General features: G+C 52.2%; 1 protein-coding gene across 2 annotated transcripts in view; it reads left to right on the top strand.

Moving 5' to 3' along the window:
- PCSK6 (proprotein convertase subtilisin/kexin type 6) overlaps nt 1–16,361 on the top strand; it is a 142,085-nt gene extending 125,724 nt beyond the window's left edge. For both annotated transcript variants that reach the window (XM_077762402.1, XM_077762403.1), the window contains 4 exons: nt 3,316–3,419; nt 8,442–8,571; nt 13,161–13,273; nt 14,942–16,361. In XM_077762402.1, coding sequence (XP_077618528.1) covers nt 3,316–3,419; nt 8,442–8,571; nt 13,161–13,273; nt 14,942–15,039 — 445 coding nt within the window. In that variant the 3' untranslated portion in view covers nt 15,040–16,361. The remainder of the gene's footprint in view (nt 1–3,315; nt 3,420–8,441; nt 8,572–13,160; nt 13,274–14,941) is intronic.
- Nucleotides 16,362–18,511: the final 2,150 nt, after the last annotated feature.

Genomic DNA, 18,511 nt, shown 5'->3' with positions numbered 1-18,511 from the left:
TGAGTCTACAGAAGTCAAAATCCCACTTGGAGACTGATGTTTAAAATAGAAAGTTAGAAGACAGGCAAAATCTCTACCTTTTATGCAGCACTTGGGGAACTGATAAAAGCAAGAACTGATCCTACCATATAAAGCAGGGCTGACTGCTGGAAAGGTAAGGATTCTAATGGAGCTCCCGTTTTTAGGCACCAGGAATGCCACCTCCTCCCCCGTGTCCCTTCCGGTCCAGATAAGGGTCGGGGAGAGGCATTGGGAAGCTCAGCCTCACTCGTCTCCATCCTCTGCCTTCTCTTTTTTCCCGGCTCAGGTGTCTCCTTCCAGCTCTGGGAGCCTGCTCCCTGGGGGTGCTCTTTAGATTCCTGATGTATCCCTGTCCCTCCCAGCTCCGTACACATGTGCTTTAAGAACCTTTTACTGGGTTAAGGATTTTTATTGGAATATTTTGAAATGTTTGTTTAGCCCACTTAATGCAACCAAGTTGCATTTAATGCAAGCAAATCTACATTAGCCATTCCTCTATGTTACTGCCTAGAGCTTAGGAAATGTTCTATTCGAAACTGTCTTCTCTGAATGTTGCTATAGTCCAGGGACTAGAACCAGGGTCTACATGTTAAGGAAGAAATAGCAGCGCTCCCCCCACTGCAGTGTGAGCAAGAAAATCGCCAGGGTTCTTGTTCAGATGTGGATCCTGGAGGCTCCTGGGTGGCTCAGTCAGTAAAGTGTCCGACCCTTGATTTCGGCTCAGGTCGTGATCTCATAGTTTGTGAGATTGAGCCCCACATTGGGCTCTGCACTACTTGGGATTCTGTGTCTCCTTCTCTCTCTGCCCCTCCTCCCCACCCTCTCAAAAATAAATAAAAACGTTTTTTAAAAAACGCAGATCCTGGTCCAGCAGCTCTGGGCAGAGCCTGCGACTCGGCATTTCTAGTAGGTTCCCAAATGACAAGGATGCTGCTGGTCCGGGTGAGAGCGGCCTTTGCACGGTGAGGTACCAGAGGGTNCCCCCCCCCCCCCCCCCCCCCCCATCCCAGCCTTCCTTCTACCCAGTTCTAGCCAGGACTGGAAGTCACCAGTAGAGGTTGAATGTCTTTGGAGTAAGTTGTGATGAAAACATTTAACAAACACCTATTTCCGGTGTTCTCACCAATATTGCCTCATTTAAATCCTCACAGCAACCTGTGACATTGATATTATTAGTCCCATTTACTTACAGGGGAGAGAAATGGTTTCGTGAACTTCCCTGAGCCTGCCCTTCTCTGCTGGAGGAGTAAGAAGAAGATCAGGAGAGAAGAGAGTCCACTGCCCAAGCACCCAGGAGTCTGGGGAAAGGAAAGGGAAGCAGGACCCACCAAAGTCACGTATCACACCTCTGATCATTTAAGCCCATTATGTGGACAAGGCAGGATCAACCGTTACAGGATGAAGTGGTCAAGGAAGGAGGTCCCCAGAGGGAAAGGAGGCATTGAGCTGATGGCCACAGCTGATGGCCTGGGACAGGCAGCTCTTATGGCACCTTTCACCTGAGCTCCGAAACCCCAGGCTAGTAATTGCAGGTGTCGGGAGTGGTGGGGAGGCTCTGTGGTTCCGACTCACTGTAGCCTGTGAGTCTACACTGGTGAGTCCCAGGGAGCTGGTTTCTGTGTCGTGTGGGTCCAGTGGGAGAGAGGAGGTCAGCTGCTCAGGTTAGGAATAGTGTACCAGACAAAAAAATCCCTGTCAGGCAGAAGCCACACAGCCAGACGCAGCGTCTCCAGCCATGACAAGCATTCAGAGAGACATACAAACTCCGAAAACATCGTCAGCCATAATCCACAGAAAGCTTCCTTTTATTGCCCAATATCCTTTTAAGCTGTGGCTTCAAATCATCGCTGTCACGTTAAAGCAGTGAGAACAGCCGAGCCGCTGACTCGCACCCATCCATCTCTTTAGAGGGATAAATGTAGGAAGGGTTCGAGGGGGAACATCAGTTATCAAAGACTTGATTTAACTGCCAGTCTCAGTGGCCCTGGAGCCATGAGGAGGAGGAGCCCTGGGTGGGCATCACCATCGATGAGGACAGGCTTTCGGACCCACTGACCTCTCCCCACCAAATGCAGGATTCTCTGCATCTTGCAGACACCTCAGAGCACTTGCTCCCTGTGTCTAGTGGCAAACATCTTACAACATGTGCATTGAACACCGTAATCTTGCAAACTGAAGAAATCATAGCAACAGACACACCCCTGTGTGCCACTAGCATTGCCATGATCCACCAGTACTTACTCATTGAGTCCTCAAAACCACCTTATAGTGCGGGAGCCGTGCTTGTCCCAGCAGACAGGGAGGAGACAGGTGCGGGTTAGCTGGTTGGCCTGGGGTCAAGGTTGCACAGTCAGGAAGTGCCAGAGGTAGGATCCTGGAGCGGGCAGTCCAACTCCAGAGACTACCCTAGAATCCACACACTCAGCTGCTTTGGCCAGTGAGATGAGGGCAGGCACTGACCTCCTTGGTGAGACAGGAAGGCAGGAACCACTTGAGGCAGGGCATTTCAAGGTCACTGTGCAGCACTGAAGGTTTCAAGCAAGGCAGAGGCAGCAGTGGGTCCAGCTTTGGGGATGTGTCCTGCCACTGCCACCTGAATTCACGCATCATAAATGCTTACACTTTGCCGAGGGCTCAGGCCGGCCAGCCTGCCAGCAGGGGTAACCCGCACCTGCTCTGTTTCTCCTCTTGAGGTTTGGCTTGGAGTTTGCTCAATGTTAATGAAGAGAAGCCATCTCACAGCCCAAGAGAGAGCTTGAAGACTTGGCCTCCTGCTCCAGGACCAAGGACACGGGGATCTGAGGATGGAGTCTGGGGCTGCTGGCCACCTGGGCGCAGAGGCTCTGCTCCCAAGGCCAGCGCATCCCTTCCTGCTCGCCCTCCAGCTGGCTTCAGGACCCGTTCTCCTGCTTTCATTAGCTTGAAACCTCAAGGGACACAAAGAGTGACTTCCTTTGCCTTTCATGAAAGTCGATTGAGGGCAAATCGTAATTTTTTAAAGCTTTTTTATACATTTATATATTTTTGAGAGAAAGAGAGAGAGAGAGAGAGAGAGAGGAAGTGGGGGAGAGGCAGAGAGTGAAGGAGACACAGAATCTGAAGCAGGCTCCAGGCTCTGAGCTGTCAGCACAGAGCTTGACATGCACCTTGAACCCATGAACCATGACATCATGACCTGAGCCAAAGTCGGGCGCTCAACTGACTAAGCCACCCAGGTGCCCCAAGGGCAAATAGTAATTTAATTAGAATTTTGGAAGGGATATGAAAACATGTCTTTTTTTTTTTTTTCAACAGCTTTGCACGGGGCAGCTGCATTCCAGACTGTGAACCGGGCACCTACTTTGATTCTGAGCTGATCAAATGTGGGGAGTGCCATCACAGCTGCCAAACCTGTGTGGGTGAGTTCATTGCAGGCAGAGGCATTGGCTTCATGATGCCAGACGCTTGGAACCTGGGTCACTGACTGTAGGCTAATGGTCTTGAAGCTCAGGAAGTCCCTAGGACTTCTGTAACTTCCCTGGGTATTGCAGCATTAAATCACNTCATGTGTAATGGGGAACAGACTTTCAGTTTGGGAAGATGAAAATGTTTTAGAGATGGTTGCATCACAGTTTGACTGTAGTTTTTTAAAAAAATTTAATGTTTATTCATTTTTGAGAGAAAGACACACAGAGTGTGAGCAGGAGAGGGGCAGAGAGGGAGACACAGAATCTGAAGCAGGCTCCAGGCTTTGAGCCATCAGCACAGAGCCTGATGTGGGGTTCGAACTCATGAGCTGAGCTGTGAGGTCATGACCTGAGCCAAAGTCGGTTGCTTAACTGACGGAGCCACCCAGGCACCCCCTGTATTTAATGCCGCTGAACCAGACACTTAAAATGGTTAATGCGGTCAATTTTATGTGATGTTCCTTTCATCACAGTTTTAAAAATTCAAAATAACAAACTACCATAAGACCTCGCTTGAACGAGCAGCCTGAGCTTTCCGGGATTAGAAGGCTTCCAAACGTCGGATGCCGTCGGGCTGCATAGGGAAGTGAACCGTTCCCGTGGAAAAGGCACTGCCTGAGACACGATGCTCTAAAGGTGCAGAGAGCTGGGGGCTGGTTGTGGTGGTGAAGGGAAGAAGGTGTTTTAAACCACAGCCTTCTTTCTTTATACCCATCCTCACTTACTTTGAACATTTTATTCAAAGAGAAAAAGACTTCTATAAACAATTTTATGTGTATTATAATTCCCCACAAAGATGATAGCACAGATGTCTTCCGGGCACAGTTTTTACGCAGAATAGCAGAGAATGCGTTCATTTTATTGGTTTTCCACCGACAGAGTTATTTTCCCTAGACATTGAAGTGCATTATGAGATTGCAGGCTCAGATACATTTCAGGAACAGTCTTTTCCTCCTGACTCACCTTCCCTACCCAGCACCTGACAGAAACAGCACAGCCCTCCCCATACGGCCATGTGAGCCCCATGTGGGCCTGACTGTGCCCACGTGGCACAGTGGGGCTGTGGCCAAGGTTGGTGCCCCCTAATCCTGCAAGAGATGTGCCTTCCCAGGACCCGTCCCTCCTGGGACAAACCCCAAAGGAGCGAGCGCTCGACATTTGGAAGCCTTCTCCACCACTGACAGCTAAGCTCTTTTGTGTAGCCATTTGCCCAGTTATTTTTTCACCATCATTTTTATTCTTTGTTTCTTCGTTTCCTTGTTGTTTAGCCTGGGTTGATTAAGGAACATCACTGATGTTCGTTCCTTATTTAAATTTCATAGCTACTCGAATCCGTAAAATTCAGGAATGTGCCTTTACAATGATTTTGATTTCAATAATTCAGTTTACTTTTCTTTCTCCACGTCCCCAGACTGCCTGCTGGCAAGCAGCTTGATGGAGTTGCTCCCTAGTTTTTCTCCTCTCAACCCAGTGACTTCTCTGTCAGTTCGAGCATGTCATTCAACGAGGTCTAAGGCCATCTTGTGGGGGAGGGGTCTTCCTTCCTCATGCGCCTGCCTGCCTGTTCTTTCTAAGTTCCTGAGATGCAGGCCCCCACCCCCAGGCAGCTGCTGGGGAGAGGACCCCATGTCTCTGCTCTGAGCTCCCTGGAGGTTTTTTTTGTTCCATGGCAAATTGAGTCAGTGTTGTAAGTAGCTGTTCTCAGCTGCCAACTTCCCACGCCCTTGAGGCCCAGACCCACCTTGCCTTCCCATCCTGCTCCCACTCAGTGGTCACTGCTGCTCCTCACTGGGCCCAGGCACAGTCATGGGCAGGGTCGTGGTCAGGCACAAGTGCAGGGTGAGGCACAGTGGCCTCTGTCCCCACCCTGGGCTGGCAGTGCCCCAGGGCATTTGATGGGCCACTGGATGGGAACAAGCCTCTTGCCCATTCCCAGTCCAGACGCCCAGAGTCTTGGCATGGAGGATGTGACCCCTTAGGGTTGCCTGACAGCTGTGGGTTGTACCAGGGACCCGTGGGACAGGGAGGTGCCTGGCTCAACTTGTCCCCGGCTGGGACGTGACACATTGGTCAGCACTGGGCAGCTGGTAGAGCATATGCATGATGAGTTGAGGGGTGGTGCCCCAGGTCCCCATGAGAGTTGGTGTGCACCCATGGGTAGCCCTTCCTTAGGTCTCTAATTGACAGAGAGAGGCTCGAAATGGCAGATAAAAAGCGCCATGACAGCTGGAGAGAGAGATTGCAGAAGCAAGGAAAGCATTTTATATCTTAGTACCCTTAATGGCATATTTCTCCTGCGTTTTGAACAAGGACTCCGCATATTCACTTTGTGGTAGGGCCCCACACATGATGGATTGGGTCCCGTATAAGCAAAACCCATTTTGCTATTATTGTTATGATCTGTGGGTGCTTTTCAAGCATCTGAAGCCTGTAAAGACTGGTGACTTAATGGAATCCTTAAGAGACTTCGGGTTATAAAGTTCATAGTTTGTGGTAATTGTGGAAATAGTTTGTCCTGAAAATGTGTGTTTAACCAGCTTCTTTTATTGCGACAAAATATCCATAACATAAAATTTGCCATCTTAGCCATTTTTAAGTGAACACTTCAGTGTCATTAAGTACATTCACATTGTACCCAATCACTATCTGTCTCCAAAACTTTCCAATCTAACCCAGCTGGGTGTTTCATCAGCTTTGAAGTTTAGCAAATTGGACATCAAGTACACTTGACCCTTGAACAACATGGGTTTGAACTGCATAGGTCCCCTTGTATATTGAGTTTTTTTTATATACTAAATGGACTTTGTTTTCCTTATGGTTTTCTTAATATTTTCTTTTCTCTAGCTGACTTTATGGTAAGAATACAGTATATAAAATATGTATTGTACGAAATTTATGTTAATTGAGTGTGTTATCAGAAAGGCTCCTGGAGGTGTCTGGGTGGCTCAGTTGGGTAAGCATGAAACTCTTGATTTCAGCTCAGGTTATGAGCTCTTGGTTTGTGAGATTGAGCCCCACATTGGCCTCTGTGCTGAATGTGGAACCTGCTTAAGATCTCTCCCTTTCCCTCTCTGCCCCTCCCCCACTTATGCAAGTGTGTGCGCGTGCTCTCTCTCTCTCAAAAAAAAAAAAAGGAAAAAGAAAAAAAAAGAAAGGCTTCTGGTCAGTAGTAGGCTACTGGTAGTTAAGTTTTGGGAGAATCAAAATCCATATTTGGGAGAATGTGGATTTTCAACTTCATGGGAAGTTGGTGCCCCAACCCCTATGTTGGTCAAGGGTCAAGTGTACAAACATGAATGAGTGTCCTTTCTCACCAGAGAAGTTCCACGGGCATTAAGGACCCTAATGGCTGAGGCAGGACAATGTGGGTTGCAGGGTTTATCAGGGGAGGACCAAGGGGGGACAACCACAGGGACCGCACAGCTCTGGAGGCCCAGAGGCTTCTAAGGGCCAAGTGGAAACACCATATGCTCCCTGGCGATGCGTGATGGAGGGGCGGCCAAAGCACAAGATGAGTCTTCCATCTGGAATGACATAAACTGGACAGGAGCCCTACACGTTCATGGGGCATTGCAGCGAAGGAGGGAGGATACCCCATGTGGGTGAGGTGGGCCGTTGCTCATTATGGAGGCCTGGTCACCCCAAAGGGTTCCTGCTTCTGCCTCCCGCTCCCAATCCTGGATGAGCTCAGAGTTTCCATCCAGGCTGCAAGCTGTGGTTCTGAGAGATGGAACCAGCTGCCAGAGCGCCAGGCCTTGGGGCTGGAGGATCCACCCTGCAGACCTCTGTCTGCAAGGGGCTTCCCTTGACAAGGCCAAGAGGCCCCCTCTTAGTCCAGACGCTACCCTGGGAAGACGGCCAGATATGACTGCCTTAGCTGCCAGGCCTCCATCTACGGCCACAGTGAAATTAAAGGAAGACATTTAACAAGGGACTGTGATCACCAGAAGCATCTGAGATGACTTCTTCCCCATGTTGAACCCCCTAAGCCACCTCGCTGCCCCTCTCTGATGTCCCATCTGGTGCTCCTCAGGGACATTTGGCACAGAGTAGGCTCTAGCCTACTTGTTGTTCAGCGGATGAATGAACAGATGGACAGGCAGACAGGCGGACACATGGACAGGTGGAGAGATGGACAGCACGGTTTCTTCATTCTAGACCGAAGTCTGCTGAGGCTTATGAGTCCACTTAGCTGAGCTGAAGATTCTCCCTCCTGCCTCTTGGTCCTTCATTCGGACCCTTCAGGTCTCCATTCCCCACTCCCTAAGCCCTTAGGTGTTTGCTGTCTATGGTTGAAAATGTCCTGCTTGTCCACACCAAATACCTGTCACCACCATCCCCCTAAAAATCTCTTCCTTCACTTTCCCCACATCTTACGTGCCGTTCTGTCCAAAAGAAATACGCAAGCCACAAATGGCTGAACCAAGCCGCTGAACCAATTTTAAGTTTCCTAGAGAAACAGGCAAAAATAGGTATAATAACATCTTATTGAACCCACTGTATCTAAAATACTCTCGTCTCAACATATAATCAACATAAAGAAATGAACAAGCACTTTCTTATTCTGTTTTTATGCGAAGCTTTTGGAATCCAGTGTGTCTGTATTTTGCACTTGCAGTTTGGTCCAGCCATATTTCAAGCGCTCCAAGCCACACGTGGCTGCCTCTGGCAAAAAGAAGTGGGACTAAGGCCTGTTGGCCAGGAAGCATTTGGAATCGGGGCCATCAAACCCTTCACAGGCAGGGGGAGGTGTGCTGAGCCTGGCTCATACCTCCACGTCCCTCCCTATGAAATGGGGATGCAGGCGGGGATGGCCCAGTGCAGACACAGGGTGGGTACCTGGGAAACCTGGCTGTGGTGGTGGACATGGGGCATCCAAACAATACCCCAGATCCCCAGGGCACCGTGGCAGGCCTGGATCGTGGTAACAGGCAGGCGGTCCCTGACATCTGCTTCTGTCCCTGCACTCCTCAGGGCCCAGCAGAGAAGAATGTATTCACTGTGCAGCAAACTTCCACTTCCAAGACTGGAAATGTGTGCCAGCCTGTGGCGAAGGTTTCTACCCAGAGGAGATGCCAGGCTTGCCCCACAAAGTGTGCCGAAGGTATGGGATCCTTTGAGACAGTCTTCCTGGCTCACATCAAGATTGCTGGGGAACAGGGGTTGCCTGGGCCAGCAAGGGAGGGGCCGGAGGACCAAGTCTGGTGGCCTCTTCCCTGGGGCTGGGGGAGGGTGCCACATCACACCACTGCAGAGGGTGCAGGAGGGGCAGTGGGGGTTCCAGAGCCCACTGACAGAGGAGGGGCCCCTGCAGTTGGGGATTGACAAGGTCACAAGTTCGTTGGTGGCTTTCATTCCTTGGCTCATTTAGCAAGTACCTGTTGAGTGCCAGGCACTCTGTAGCTGGGAGGGGGCAGGAAGCAGGATAACAAGGTGCCTGCCTGGAGGTACTCACATCGCCATAGCAGACACTGTGGGAGCAACCCCCGGCCGCAGCCCAGGATGCCCCCACACTGGTGGTAACGAAGGAATCCATGTGTTGGGATTTCTTTCATTTTAAATTAGAGAAAATTTAGGTCCAGACAATGTCCTCATTCTAAAACCATTTCCCATGCAGTCAATGAACATACACTGCAACCCTTCTCATTCTCCTTGTGTGTCTGCACTGTGTGCCATTCTTATCTGGTGGCTTCCAACCCAGCCGTGTTCCTTCTCTTTGTCGTTGGATGTGGGCAATGAGAGAGTGAGCAGTTTGCTTGGGCGTCCTTTTGCCTTGCTGCTGAATAGTTACTGCCTTAATCAGGACTTCATAACCTAGATCCCAGGACAGGCAAGGTGAGAGCGATAATGAGGTGCTAGAACATGGCCTTGACGATAATGATGGTGGGGGTGGGGAGGGGCCTTCCTTCTGAAACAGACTCAAAACAAGGGAGCCCTGGAGGCCCCTGTTAGAGCAACACCGGTCAGGGCAGCCCTGTCTTCCAGCTCAGAGCTGGGTCCCACAGTGGGGTTCCCTCCCCAAGCTGGGTTTGAGAACTGCTCTGGGTTCTAATCTATGCTCGGAAAGCAAAACCAGAAAACCCCACAGTTGGCCAATGAGAGACCACCAAATCATTGCGCTTTTTTTGAGTCACAAAAGAAGGTCCCTGCGGGGGGTTGCGTATCTGTGCGAAAGGGTTATGTACCCTCTTTTGAGCTGATTCGAAATAGGAAACTCGCCACCAGCCTTGTTGAGTCCTGTGGGCCCTTTGCAAGGGTGTCTGAAAGTAAGTGTTTCATTTGTACCCGCCTGCCGTTTCGTGGGTAATTATACTAAGTACGGCAGTCCAGGGAGCATGTGGAATTAAACAGTGATAATCACTTTTTTTTAATTTTTTTTTTTTGAGAGAGAGAGACAGACAGAGCATGAGTGGGGGAGGGGCAGAGAGTGACTGGGGAGACACAGAATTTGAAGCAGGCTCCAGGCTCTGAGCTGTCAGCACAGAGCTCGACCCAGGACTCGAACTCACGAACTGCAAGATCATGACCTGAGCCAAAGTCAGACGCTTAACTGACTTAGCCACCCAGGCGCCCCAGTGATAATCACTTTTGTTTGTCAGATGCCCAGGTTCCCACAGGATGCTGGGCATCCCCATGAGTGTGGTAACCAGCCCCCCTGGGGGCACCCAGAAACTATGGTGTCCCCAGCCCAGGAGGCAGGAGGTAGGCACCCCTCTAAGCCCCTTCTTGACAACAGAGGACAGCATCTTCCTGGGCGCTCACCTACACAGGAGGGGAAGCTTTCAGCCCAGTGCTAAGGCTCGCACTGCAGATCTTGGAGATGCACCCCCAGGAGGAGCCCTGCACAAGGCATTGAGGTGGTGAAATCTGGCCCTTCTGGAGGCTTCTGTCATTTGAGGCCCCTGGCTCTGAAGGCCCCTTTGATGTGGATCCCTCCCAAAGGAAGAATAGTCTTGTTCTGCTTGGTTGTGCAGGCCTTCTTGCTACTCAGGCAGCAGCAGCTTTTAGGGTAGGGTGTGGCTTCCTCCAGGCTCCAGAATGCCGAGGGGTGCTGTGGCTGGCCCCTGCTGGTGCGCCCAGGGTCCCCAGGCAGCTCTGGGGACCACACAGCCACACAGAGGCTGATATGGAAAAGCCAGGCCAGGACACAGGCCTGCTGGGGTGGCAACCAGGGTGCCAGGAAGACTGGCGAGGCTCAGGCCCAGAGTGGTGAACAGTCCATGGTAAGGGTCTCAGAAGAGGCTCTGGACACCCCCAAAGGCTTAGTAAGAGGACCCAGAAGAGCGAGCAAGAACCTCTGTGAAGGTAGAGAGCCATTCGGTGGGGTACCTGCCTGAGGGGTAGCTAGCCTCTTATGCCCCCAGACGTCCCTACTGCTCTCCGCTCCCTCCCGGGTGCTCTGTGCGGCAGAGACTTCCGGCACGTCTTCTGCTGTAGACTGTGCCCACACTGGCGGATGACAAGACTTGCTGTCTGACTCTCACCTGGAACAGCCTGAAGGCAAAGGGAAGCGAGAGGACGCGGCCCCTGCAGTACAGCAGGGAAAAGGGGCTGCAGTGCGCACGCCTGTCCTTCCAGAGCCAGGCAGGGCAAAGTTGCCACGGTGTTTTGTGGGGAAGTAGGCACCGTAGAAAGTGACAGAACCGGAGGTGTTTTGAAAGTCCCCTGCCTGAGAGGACTGCCTGCCGGGCAGGTAATTCTGACAGAGAGGAGTCAGGAGGGTCTTTCAGAGAAGCAGGGACCTCAAGGGGGGCGGGGGAGGGGGGTGCGGTGTTACCTGGAGGGGCCTCATCCTTCCCTGGGGACAGCGTGATGCTGGACTCTTTCCCTGAGCTGCGGCCCCAGATCTAAGCCCCGGCCCTGCCGCCTGGGCCTCGTGACACCCCGAGCAGGAAGCAGGTCGGAGCGTCCCCAGGATTCCACCTGCAGACCCGGGGGATGGTGAAGGAGGTTGTTTGAAGCTGCTGGGTTTGTGGTAGCTTGTTACACAGACACAGACAACTGACTCACGTGCATTCCCACTGGGGGCTGGCGGGGAGACCCCAGAGCGTGGCGAGCTTGCCTCTGGAGAAGGTAAGCCGTGCGCAGGTGGCCCTCCATCTTAGCACGTTCCACCCTCGGTGTCGTTGAAGCAGCCCTCAGCCAGGGCCTGGGAAAGCTGGCCCCGGGCCTCTGAGACAGCTGATCTTCCACGAAACAGGCCCTTGTTCTGGTCCCACAGGGGTGGTCAGTATAAGAAGCCAGGGGTCCCCAGGGGAAGTCGTCCCTTGTGCTGTGGCATCAGGGATCTGTGGCTGGGCCACCAGAAGGTGCAGTGGGGGCAGAGTCCAGACCCTAGCAGCTTCCCCAGAGTGCACAGAAACGGGGTCGCAGGTGGCACGCCCCGCCCTCCCCTCCAGGCTGTAGGGCAGGGAGGTGGGAAGGGGGTGAAGGGGCAAGCTCTTGCTTCAGGAGGAGGAAGTCAGAAGAGCAGGTTTGCCTGTGGGATTCACACATTTACAAATATAGGCTACGAGCCTGAACTCCAGCCTGGGGGCATCCTGCACCCAGAAGAGCAAAACCCACCTGTCACCAGGCTGAGGGCATGACCAACTAGGGCTCTGTGCAGGCAGAATCGAAGGTGAAATCAGAATCCAGCGGAAGGCTGCTTTGGAAAGAGGCCTAGAGGAGCCTTTGTTGATGGCCCAGTCCCTGACTGGGAGCCATGGCATGTGTCCTAAGCAAAGAACTGGCCACGCAGGGCAGATGCTGGAGTCCTGTGAGCCAGGCTTCTGCCCCAGATGCCCCATCCACCCAGCCTGAGCTCCAGCTCCAGGGCTTGAACCACCTGCAGCTGGTATCCATGGGCAGTGGAAGACCCAGTCAGCAGGAAGTTGCCCCAGAAAAGTCGGCAGGTGCAGCCCAGGTCCGCACATGGCCCAGAGTGGGGGAGGTACAGATTCAAGTCCTAGGGATGGGATGGCAAGCTCTTTCTGTAGAGGGCCCAGTGGTAAGCAGTTTGGGCTTGGCAGGCCATGCGGTCTCTGTCACAGCTCCTCAATCCTGTTGCAGTGAAAGCAGCCACAGTTGGTACATAGATGAGCAAGTGACTGTGTTCCAGTAAAACTGCTGGACGTGGTTTGAGGGCCATAGTGTACCCACCGTCCCCTGAGGTCACAGTACTCTGCATCAGAAAGAGCCCTGGGTCCCATCTCAGGGCAGGAACCAGAAGATCCTCACCGTGCTTGCCTGCCCTGGGGGAAGGCTGGCATCATCGCAGAGAAAGCTCAGCCTGATGGGCACCAGCAGCCCCCAGGCCAGCTCCAGGATCGCTTTGCCACATCCCTGTGCCTGAGTCCCAGCCCTGTAGCCGTCAGAGCTGGGCAGGGTGCACATGCTAATGCTGCTTGAGGAGCCACCTGGGGCAGGGGGCACAGTATCCAAGAAGGTGTCCAGGTGAGCCACAGGGAGTCTCAGAGACCCGGGCCTGTCCGCCACCCCAGGCATGCTCCTCTCAACGTCACCTTCCCGGGGCGATAGTGCAGTCAGACAGGAGGTAGGATGTGCAGACGCTTGGCTGGGGTTTCAGGCCATCATGGCGGCCACAGCTGCAGGGTGGAGACAGGGCAAGAGGGTAGGGGGGCTGCGGGAGGGGCTCCTGGAGTGGTTGGGCCCCTTCCCCAAGCGGCAGCATGAACCTGTGTCCTCCCGCAGGTGTGACGAGAGCTGCCTGAGCTGTGAAGGCTCCAGCAGGAACTGCAGCAAGTGTAAGACGGGCTTCACCCTGCTGGGGACCACGTGCATCACCAACCACACGTGCAGCAACGGTGAGTACCAGTGGGGGGTGGGGGGGCGTGACTTACCCTCAGGGCTGCCCTTGGAGGAGCTCAGCTCACTGGCTTCTGGTCAAAAAAGAAAGGAGAAGAAGATGGAACAGCAGCCCTTCTAAATGGGTGTGCTGGCCACAGCATTGGGGACTCTTAGCCTCCTACTTTCCCTTTAGGCTTCTCACATTGACCAGGGAGGCATCCTGGCCACCAAGCTACTGCTGGTCCATTTGCCAAGTGACTCTTAAAACGGATTTTGTTCTTGTATGGTTCCCACTCTTACGCTGTAAGCCTGGGGGCCTGGGTGTGGGGAGTCCTGTTAGGAGAGGCCTCACCTTGGGGATCAAAGCCAGTAAGCCTCAGAGCCCAGAGTCCAGGCCCCCATGTCCCCCAGGGAAGCCCCACACCTGCGTGGGAGAGCGCTGGTTCTCTGGGCCCATTGGAGACCAGAAAGGGCTGTGAAGACACGAACTCTGAGGGAGACCAAAGACCAGTTTGGGGATTCCAGGCAGAGGACTTGGCCTGGGGACCCGGTGCAGGAGTGGTGAGCAAGGCAGACTCCGTGCTCAGCAGGCCACCGGGAGGAACAGCACAGGCCAGCTCTGGGCACTGTGAACTGGCGTGCAGGAGAAAAAGCGGGCAGCCCCCCGCGGCCCTGGGCACGGAGCTATAACTGGCCCTGCCCTGGCAGGGCACAAACCCAGCATGTCCTGCACACTTTTATGTGGCTCCTTGCTTTGGTGTTTGGTCTTTTTTTTTTTTTCTCTCTTTCTTTTTTTTTTTTTTTTTTTTTTGGTTTGCAGAATTGTGTGCTTTCCTAAAGAGGAAGCTCCCTCTTTAGGATGTCACCTACTCAGGTTATATATCCAGCCCAAGAAAGTGGGGTGGTCACAGGAGGGGCTCCCAGGTGCCATCCATGACTGACGAGGCATCTTCAAAAGCCCAGCAGCCAGCTGGGATGGGCCAGTCTCCATCCCTCTTCCCCTCCCCCTTTCCATCCACCTTGACACCTCTGTCCCTCCCATCCTGTTCAGTTTGGGGTACCCCCTGGACACAGGAGCAACATCTGTACCTGTCCCAGGCCTGCCCCCCTACCCCACCCCCCACACTCCTAGCCTTCCTACTAAGTCCCCCACCACCACAGTTGTCTGAAAAGATAGAGGCACAGGAGCATTGAGGTCCAGCTGATGCAGCTCGCTCCATCCTCCGCCCTGCCTCAGTTTCCCCCGTCCCCTCTACCCAGAGCGAGGCCCTCCATGCTAGGTGCCACTTCTTTTTATTTTTTTAATGTTTATTTAATTTTGAGAGAGCACAAGTGGAGGAAAGGCAGAGAGAGGGAGACAGAGATCCAAATGCTGTGATGACAGCAGTGAGCCCGATGTGGGGTTTGAACTCACAAACCTCAAGATCATGACAGGAGCTTAAGTCAGACACTCAACCGACTGAGCCACCCAGGTGTCCCCTAGGCAACACCTCTGCCACACCAGGCTTGCCACATGTCCCAGGAAGACCGTGAGGGCCACCCTGGCTGCCGCCCCCAGCTTCCTCTGTGACCCCTGTCCGGCGCATCGCTGGGGCCTGGTGAAGTGGGACGGTTGGAACAATCTTAACATGTCAGGCCCCAAAGTCTGACGTGTCCCTCCTTTCTCTTTCCTGGTGGGACCCCAGCTGACGAGATGTTCTGCGAGATGGTGAAGTCCAACCGGCTCTGTGAACGGAAGCTGTTCATTCAGTTCTGCTGCCGCACGTGCCTCCTGGCTGGGTAGGGGCACCCAGCCGACTGCAGGGGGCAGGGCCTTTCCTGTCTGTCCATCCGTTCAGCAGCCTTTCTCAGACCGTCAGCCGCAGACTGTTTGGGGGTGCCCTGCATCTGACAGCTTTATCTCCCCAGGAGCAAGGTCCTTCTGCAGCATCTCTGAGCACCCAGCCCGGATGGGTGGTGGGCCGTAAGGGGTGCTCTTCAAACAGTGACAGCCTCTCAAACTCTGCTTGCTGGCAACATTCTTCTGGCAAACTTAAGACGGGAACAAAATGAATTCTGGGAATCCACAGCTCCAGCTTCGGGGCAGCCTCTGGGACCCTAAGTTTACGGAATCTTCAAGACCAAAGCAGAAAGGCAAGATGCTTGGCTTCACACACCACTTCTCTCCTCGTGCTTTTGTGCAGCCTCACAGCGAATCTCACCCACCAGGCCTGGGCCGTCCCTGTGCGTGATGCCCGGCCGAGCGCGCGCCTACTCCCCCACCTGCTACAGAGCAGCCTGGGGGCGGTTTGGTCAGACTGTAAATAAAGTAGACTTGGGGCATAAAATATATGACCACTGGGGATGGAGCATCTACTCCTATACAGTCAGCTGCTTCTGGAATTGCAGCGATGTCTTAGAATGTCCAATTCCAGAACCGGGTGGGAAGACCCTTCATTTCTCTGCCGCACTGTCCTGTAGGTGAGCTGAGCGCCCCTTGTCACCGCATCTCTGGGAGCCTCCTGGTCTGAGTGATCACCTCTACCTGATGCAGAGCCTTCTGAGGAGGGTCCCCGGGAAGCATCCCAGGGGACAGCCAAAAGGAGCCCCAGCGACTAAGCAATTCCTCTTGCCAAAATGTAAATCCAGCCCATGAACCATTAACCCTATCACCGTCCATTTCGTGGAATTGCTTTTGAAATACACTTGGCCCCTGCTCCTCAGGACCCCTGTCCTTAAGGGAGATGCTCCTGTGTCTGTGTCCTGTGAGCCTGATGACACGGTTGGGTTTATTTCTGCCAAACCTGTGTAGGCATTTTATAAGCTACATGTTCTAATTTTTACCGATGTTAATTATTTTGACAAATATTTCATATATTTTCATTGAAATGCACAGATATGCTTGATCAATTCCCTTTACTATGGGAGCAACATTTGCCTTAAATTTTTTCAAGCTTGTTCTCCATGTTGTCCTGCTCCCCTCTTTGACTATAATGTGTTTGCCTTGTCCCCGAGGAGCTGGGGGAAACCCAGCTGTTGTTTATTGAATCCACAACTTCAAAAAAGAAATCCACAGAGCAAATACAATGTTAACACTAAGTTAATAAAAGAGTTAACATCCCATGACCAAGACACCTGTATTTCTTTCTAAAACACAACGATTAAATGTTGGTGTTGACCAATGTGTGAAGCGGCTTTCTCTGTGGTTTCCGGTCTATTTGATGTCATTAAGTAGAAGATCTTTGACCTTTAGCAAAGCTTCATGCAATGAAGTCATGGGGGAAATCCCCGAGCTCCGCTCCCAGGGTGTCCTTTGGTAACATACCTTCTTCGGGCTGTAACAGCCTGGTTGGGTGGAGGGGCTGGGTGCAGAGAAGCCTGCCATCAGTCGAGGGAGTGCCCTCCACAGCCTGGACCACATTCCTCTTCACCTACAGCTGCCGAGTGTGACTTCATTAGGTCACAGCTTATCTTTTGTGGTGACTGAAATCCCTGCACCTGTGGATTTTGTCCTGCATGGGATTTTTACTGTGGCCTCTCTTTGAGGTCAGAAGCTTGTACTTGTTGTGAATCCAGCAAAAAATAATAATAATAATAATAATATTTATTTATTTATTTTGAGAGAGAGAGAGAACAGAAGCAGGGGAGGGCAGAGAGTCAGGGAGAGAGAGAAAGAATCTCAAACGGGGCTCAAACTCACGAAACCATGAGATCGTGACCTGAGCTGAAACCAAGAGTCAGATGCTTAACCAACTGAGCCACCCAGCTGCCCCCAATTTTTTGGTTTTTATTTGTAGTTATGGCTAGGAAAACACAAAAGTGGTTGAGGGGCATTATTTTAGGAATCCACGGTTGACTCGGAATTCCAGGAAGGGTGCAGCTGGGCCTTGGGAACTCTGGCGCCAGCATTAAATGTCACCTGGACCCTACTGCATTCTAGCATGCCCTCGTCACTTTCCAGTTGATGGGGCAAATGACAAGACCACTGTCATCTCCCAAGTGAAACTGGTACAACTCAAACTCCCTAAGCACCTTTCTGAACCTGCTGCTTGGCCCTGGTTACCCTGCTTTACATCAGTGTTCATCCAGCCCCATCAGCTGTGGTCGCGGGCACACGGGTACAGCAGAACATGGCTGCAAGAGCTTTCCAGAGACCTCATGGCTGGAGGAGGGGAGCAATGTGCAGCTCTTAGAACGTAGGGGTGGGTGGGTAAGCCATACAACCCGAAAGCTGCCCACCATAAGCATGAATTGACTGGGGTTGTCAAGGTGAGGCTGTGAAGGAAGGAGTGAGTGTTTGGGAGATAGTAGCCAGGGCTGCGCAGAATATTGATAAGGGTTCATCTTGTCCCATGAAACTAACATTGAATTGAGACCAGTAATTTCAGGGATGCCTGGGTGGATCAGTTGGTTATGTGTCCAACTCTTGGCCATGATATCATGGTTTTGTGGGTTTGAGCCCTGCATAGGGCTCTGCGCTGACAATGCAGAATCTGCTTGAGATTTTTGCGCGTGCTCTCTCTCTCTCTCGCTCTCTCTGCCCCTCCCCAACTCATGCTGTTTCTGTCCCTCTTAAAATAAAAAAAAAAAAACTTAAAAAAAAATTTTAAACCAACAATTCCTAACTGCTTCTGGTGCAAGGCACCATTTCCGCTTCTAGAACGCTTTGACCACAGACAGCTATGGTCTAACGTGTTTGGTATTGAATCAGAACCAAATTCCTTTTATTCCCAAAAGACGCCAACTACAAGAAGTCAAAGAAGTCAACCAGGCAGCCTCAGAGCACATGTACCCTCCTCGCAGTGGTTAGGCCAGCTGCTCCTGGGGCTGACGAGGGTGGTGGCAAGCTGAGAAGCTGTTCACAACATTCTGAGGACAAAATAGCACCTTGTTAAAAAGGACTGACCCCATCAAATGCCTGTTCACAAATCACCCAACCTTAAAGGTAATGTGGACTCAGTAGGGGCAGGACGTGTTTATGGATTGTGTTTTACATGATAAATTCATGGTTTATCTCCTCTAAATCTGTTGTTTCATAGACTGAGGCTCATGGAGGTGAAGTGACTTGTGTTGGGCCACACACTGGCAAGGTGACTCCCTCGTCCCCAGGGAGGGAGGCTATCTGTCTACAGAAGAGGGAGTTAATTCTGCAGTTGGCCAAATCCAGCCATGATGCATTTGTTTTAAACTAGCTTTATTTCCAGGAGGTGATAGTTTTCTGACCCCATCCCCAAATTCTTTGGCACTTCATAGTGGTCTCCATGTGCTCATCTTGA

Source organism: Crocuta crocuta, unplaced genomic scaffold (assembly GCF_008692635.1).
Source record: "Crocuta crocuta isolate KB4526 unplaced genomic scaffold, BGI_CrCroc_1.0 scaffold93, whole genome shotgun sequence".
Lineage (NCBI taxonomy): Eukaryota > Metazoa > Chordata > Mammalia > Carnivora > Hyaenidae > Crocuta > Crocuta crocuta.
The sequence above is the reverse complement of the archived record's forward strand: the minus strand, read 5'-3'. Positions and strand labels throughout refer to the sequence as shown.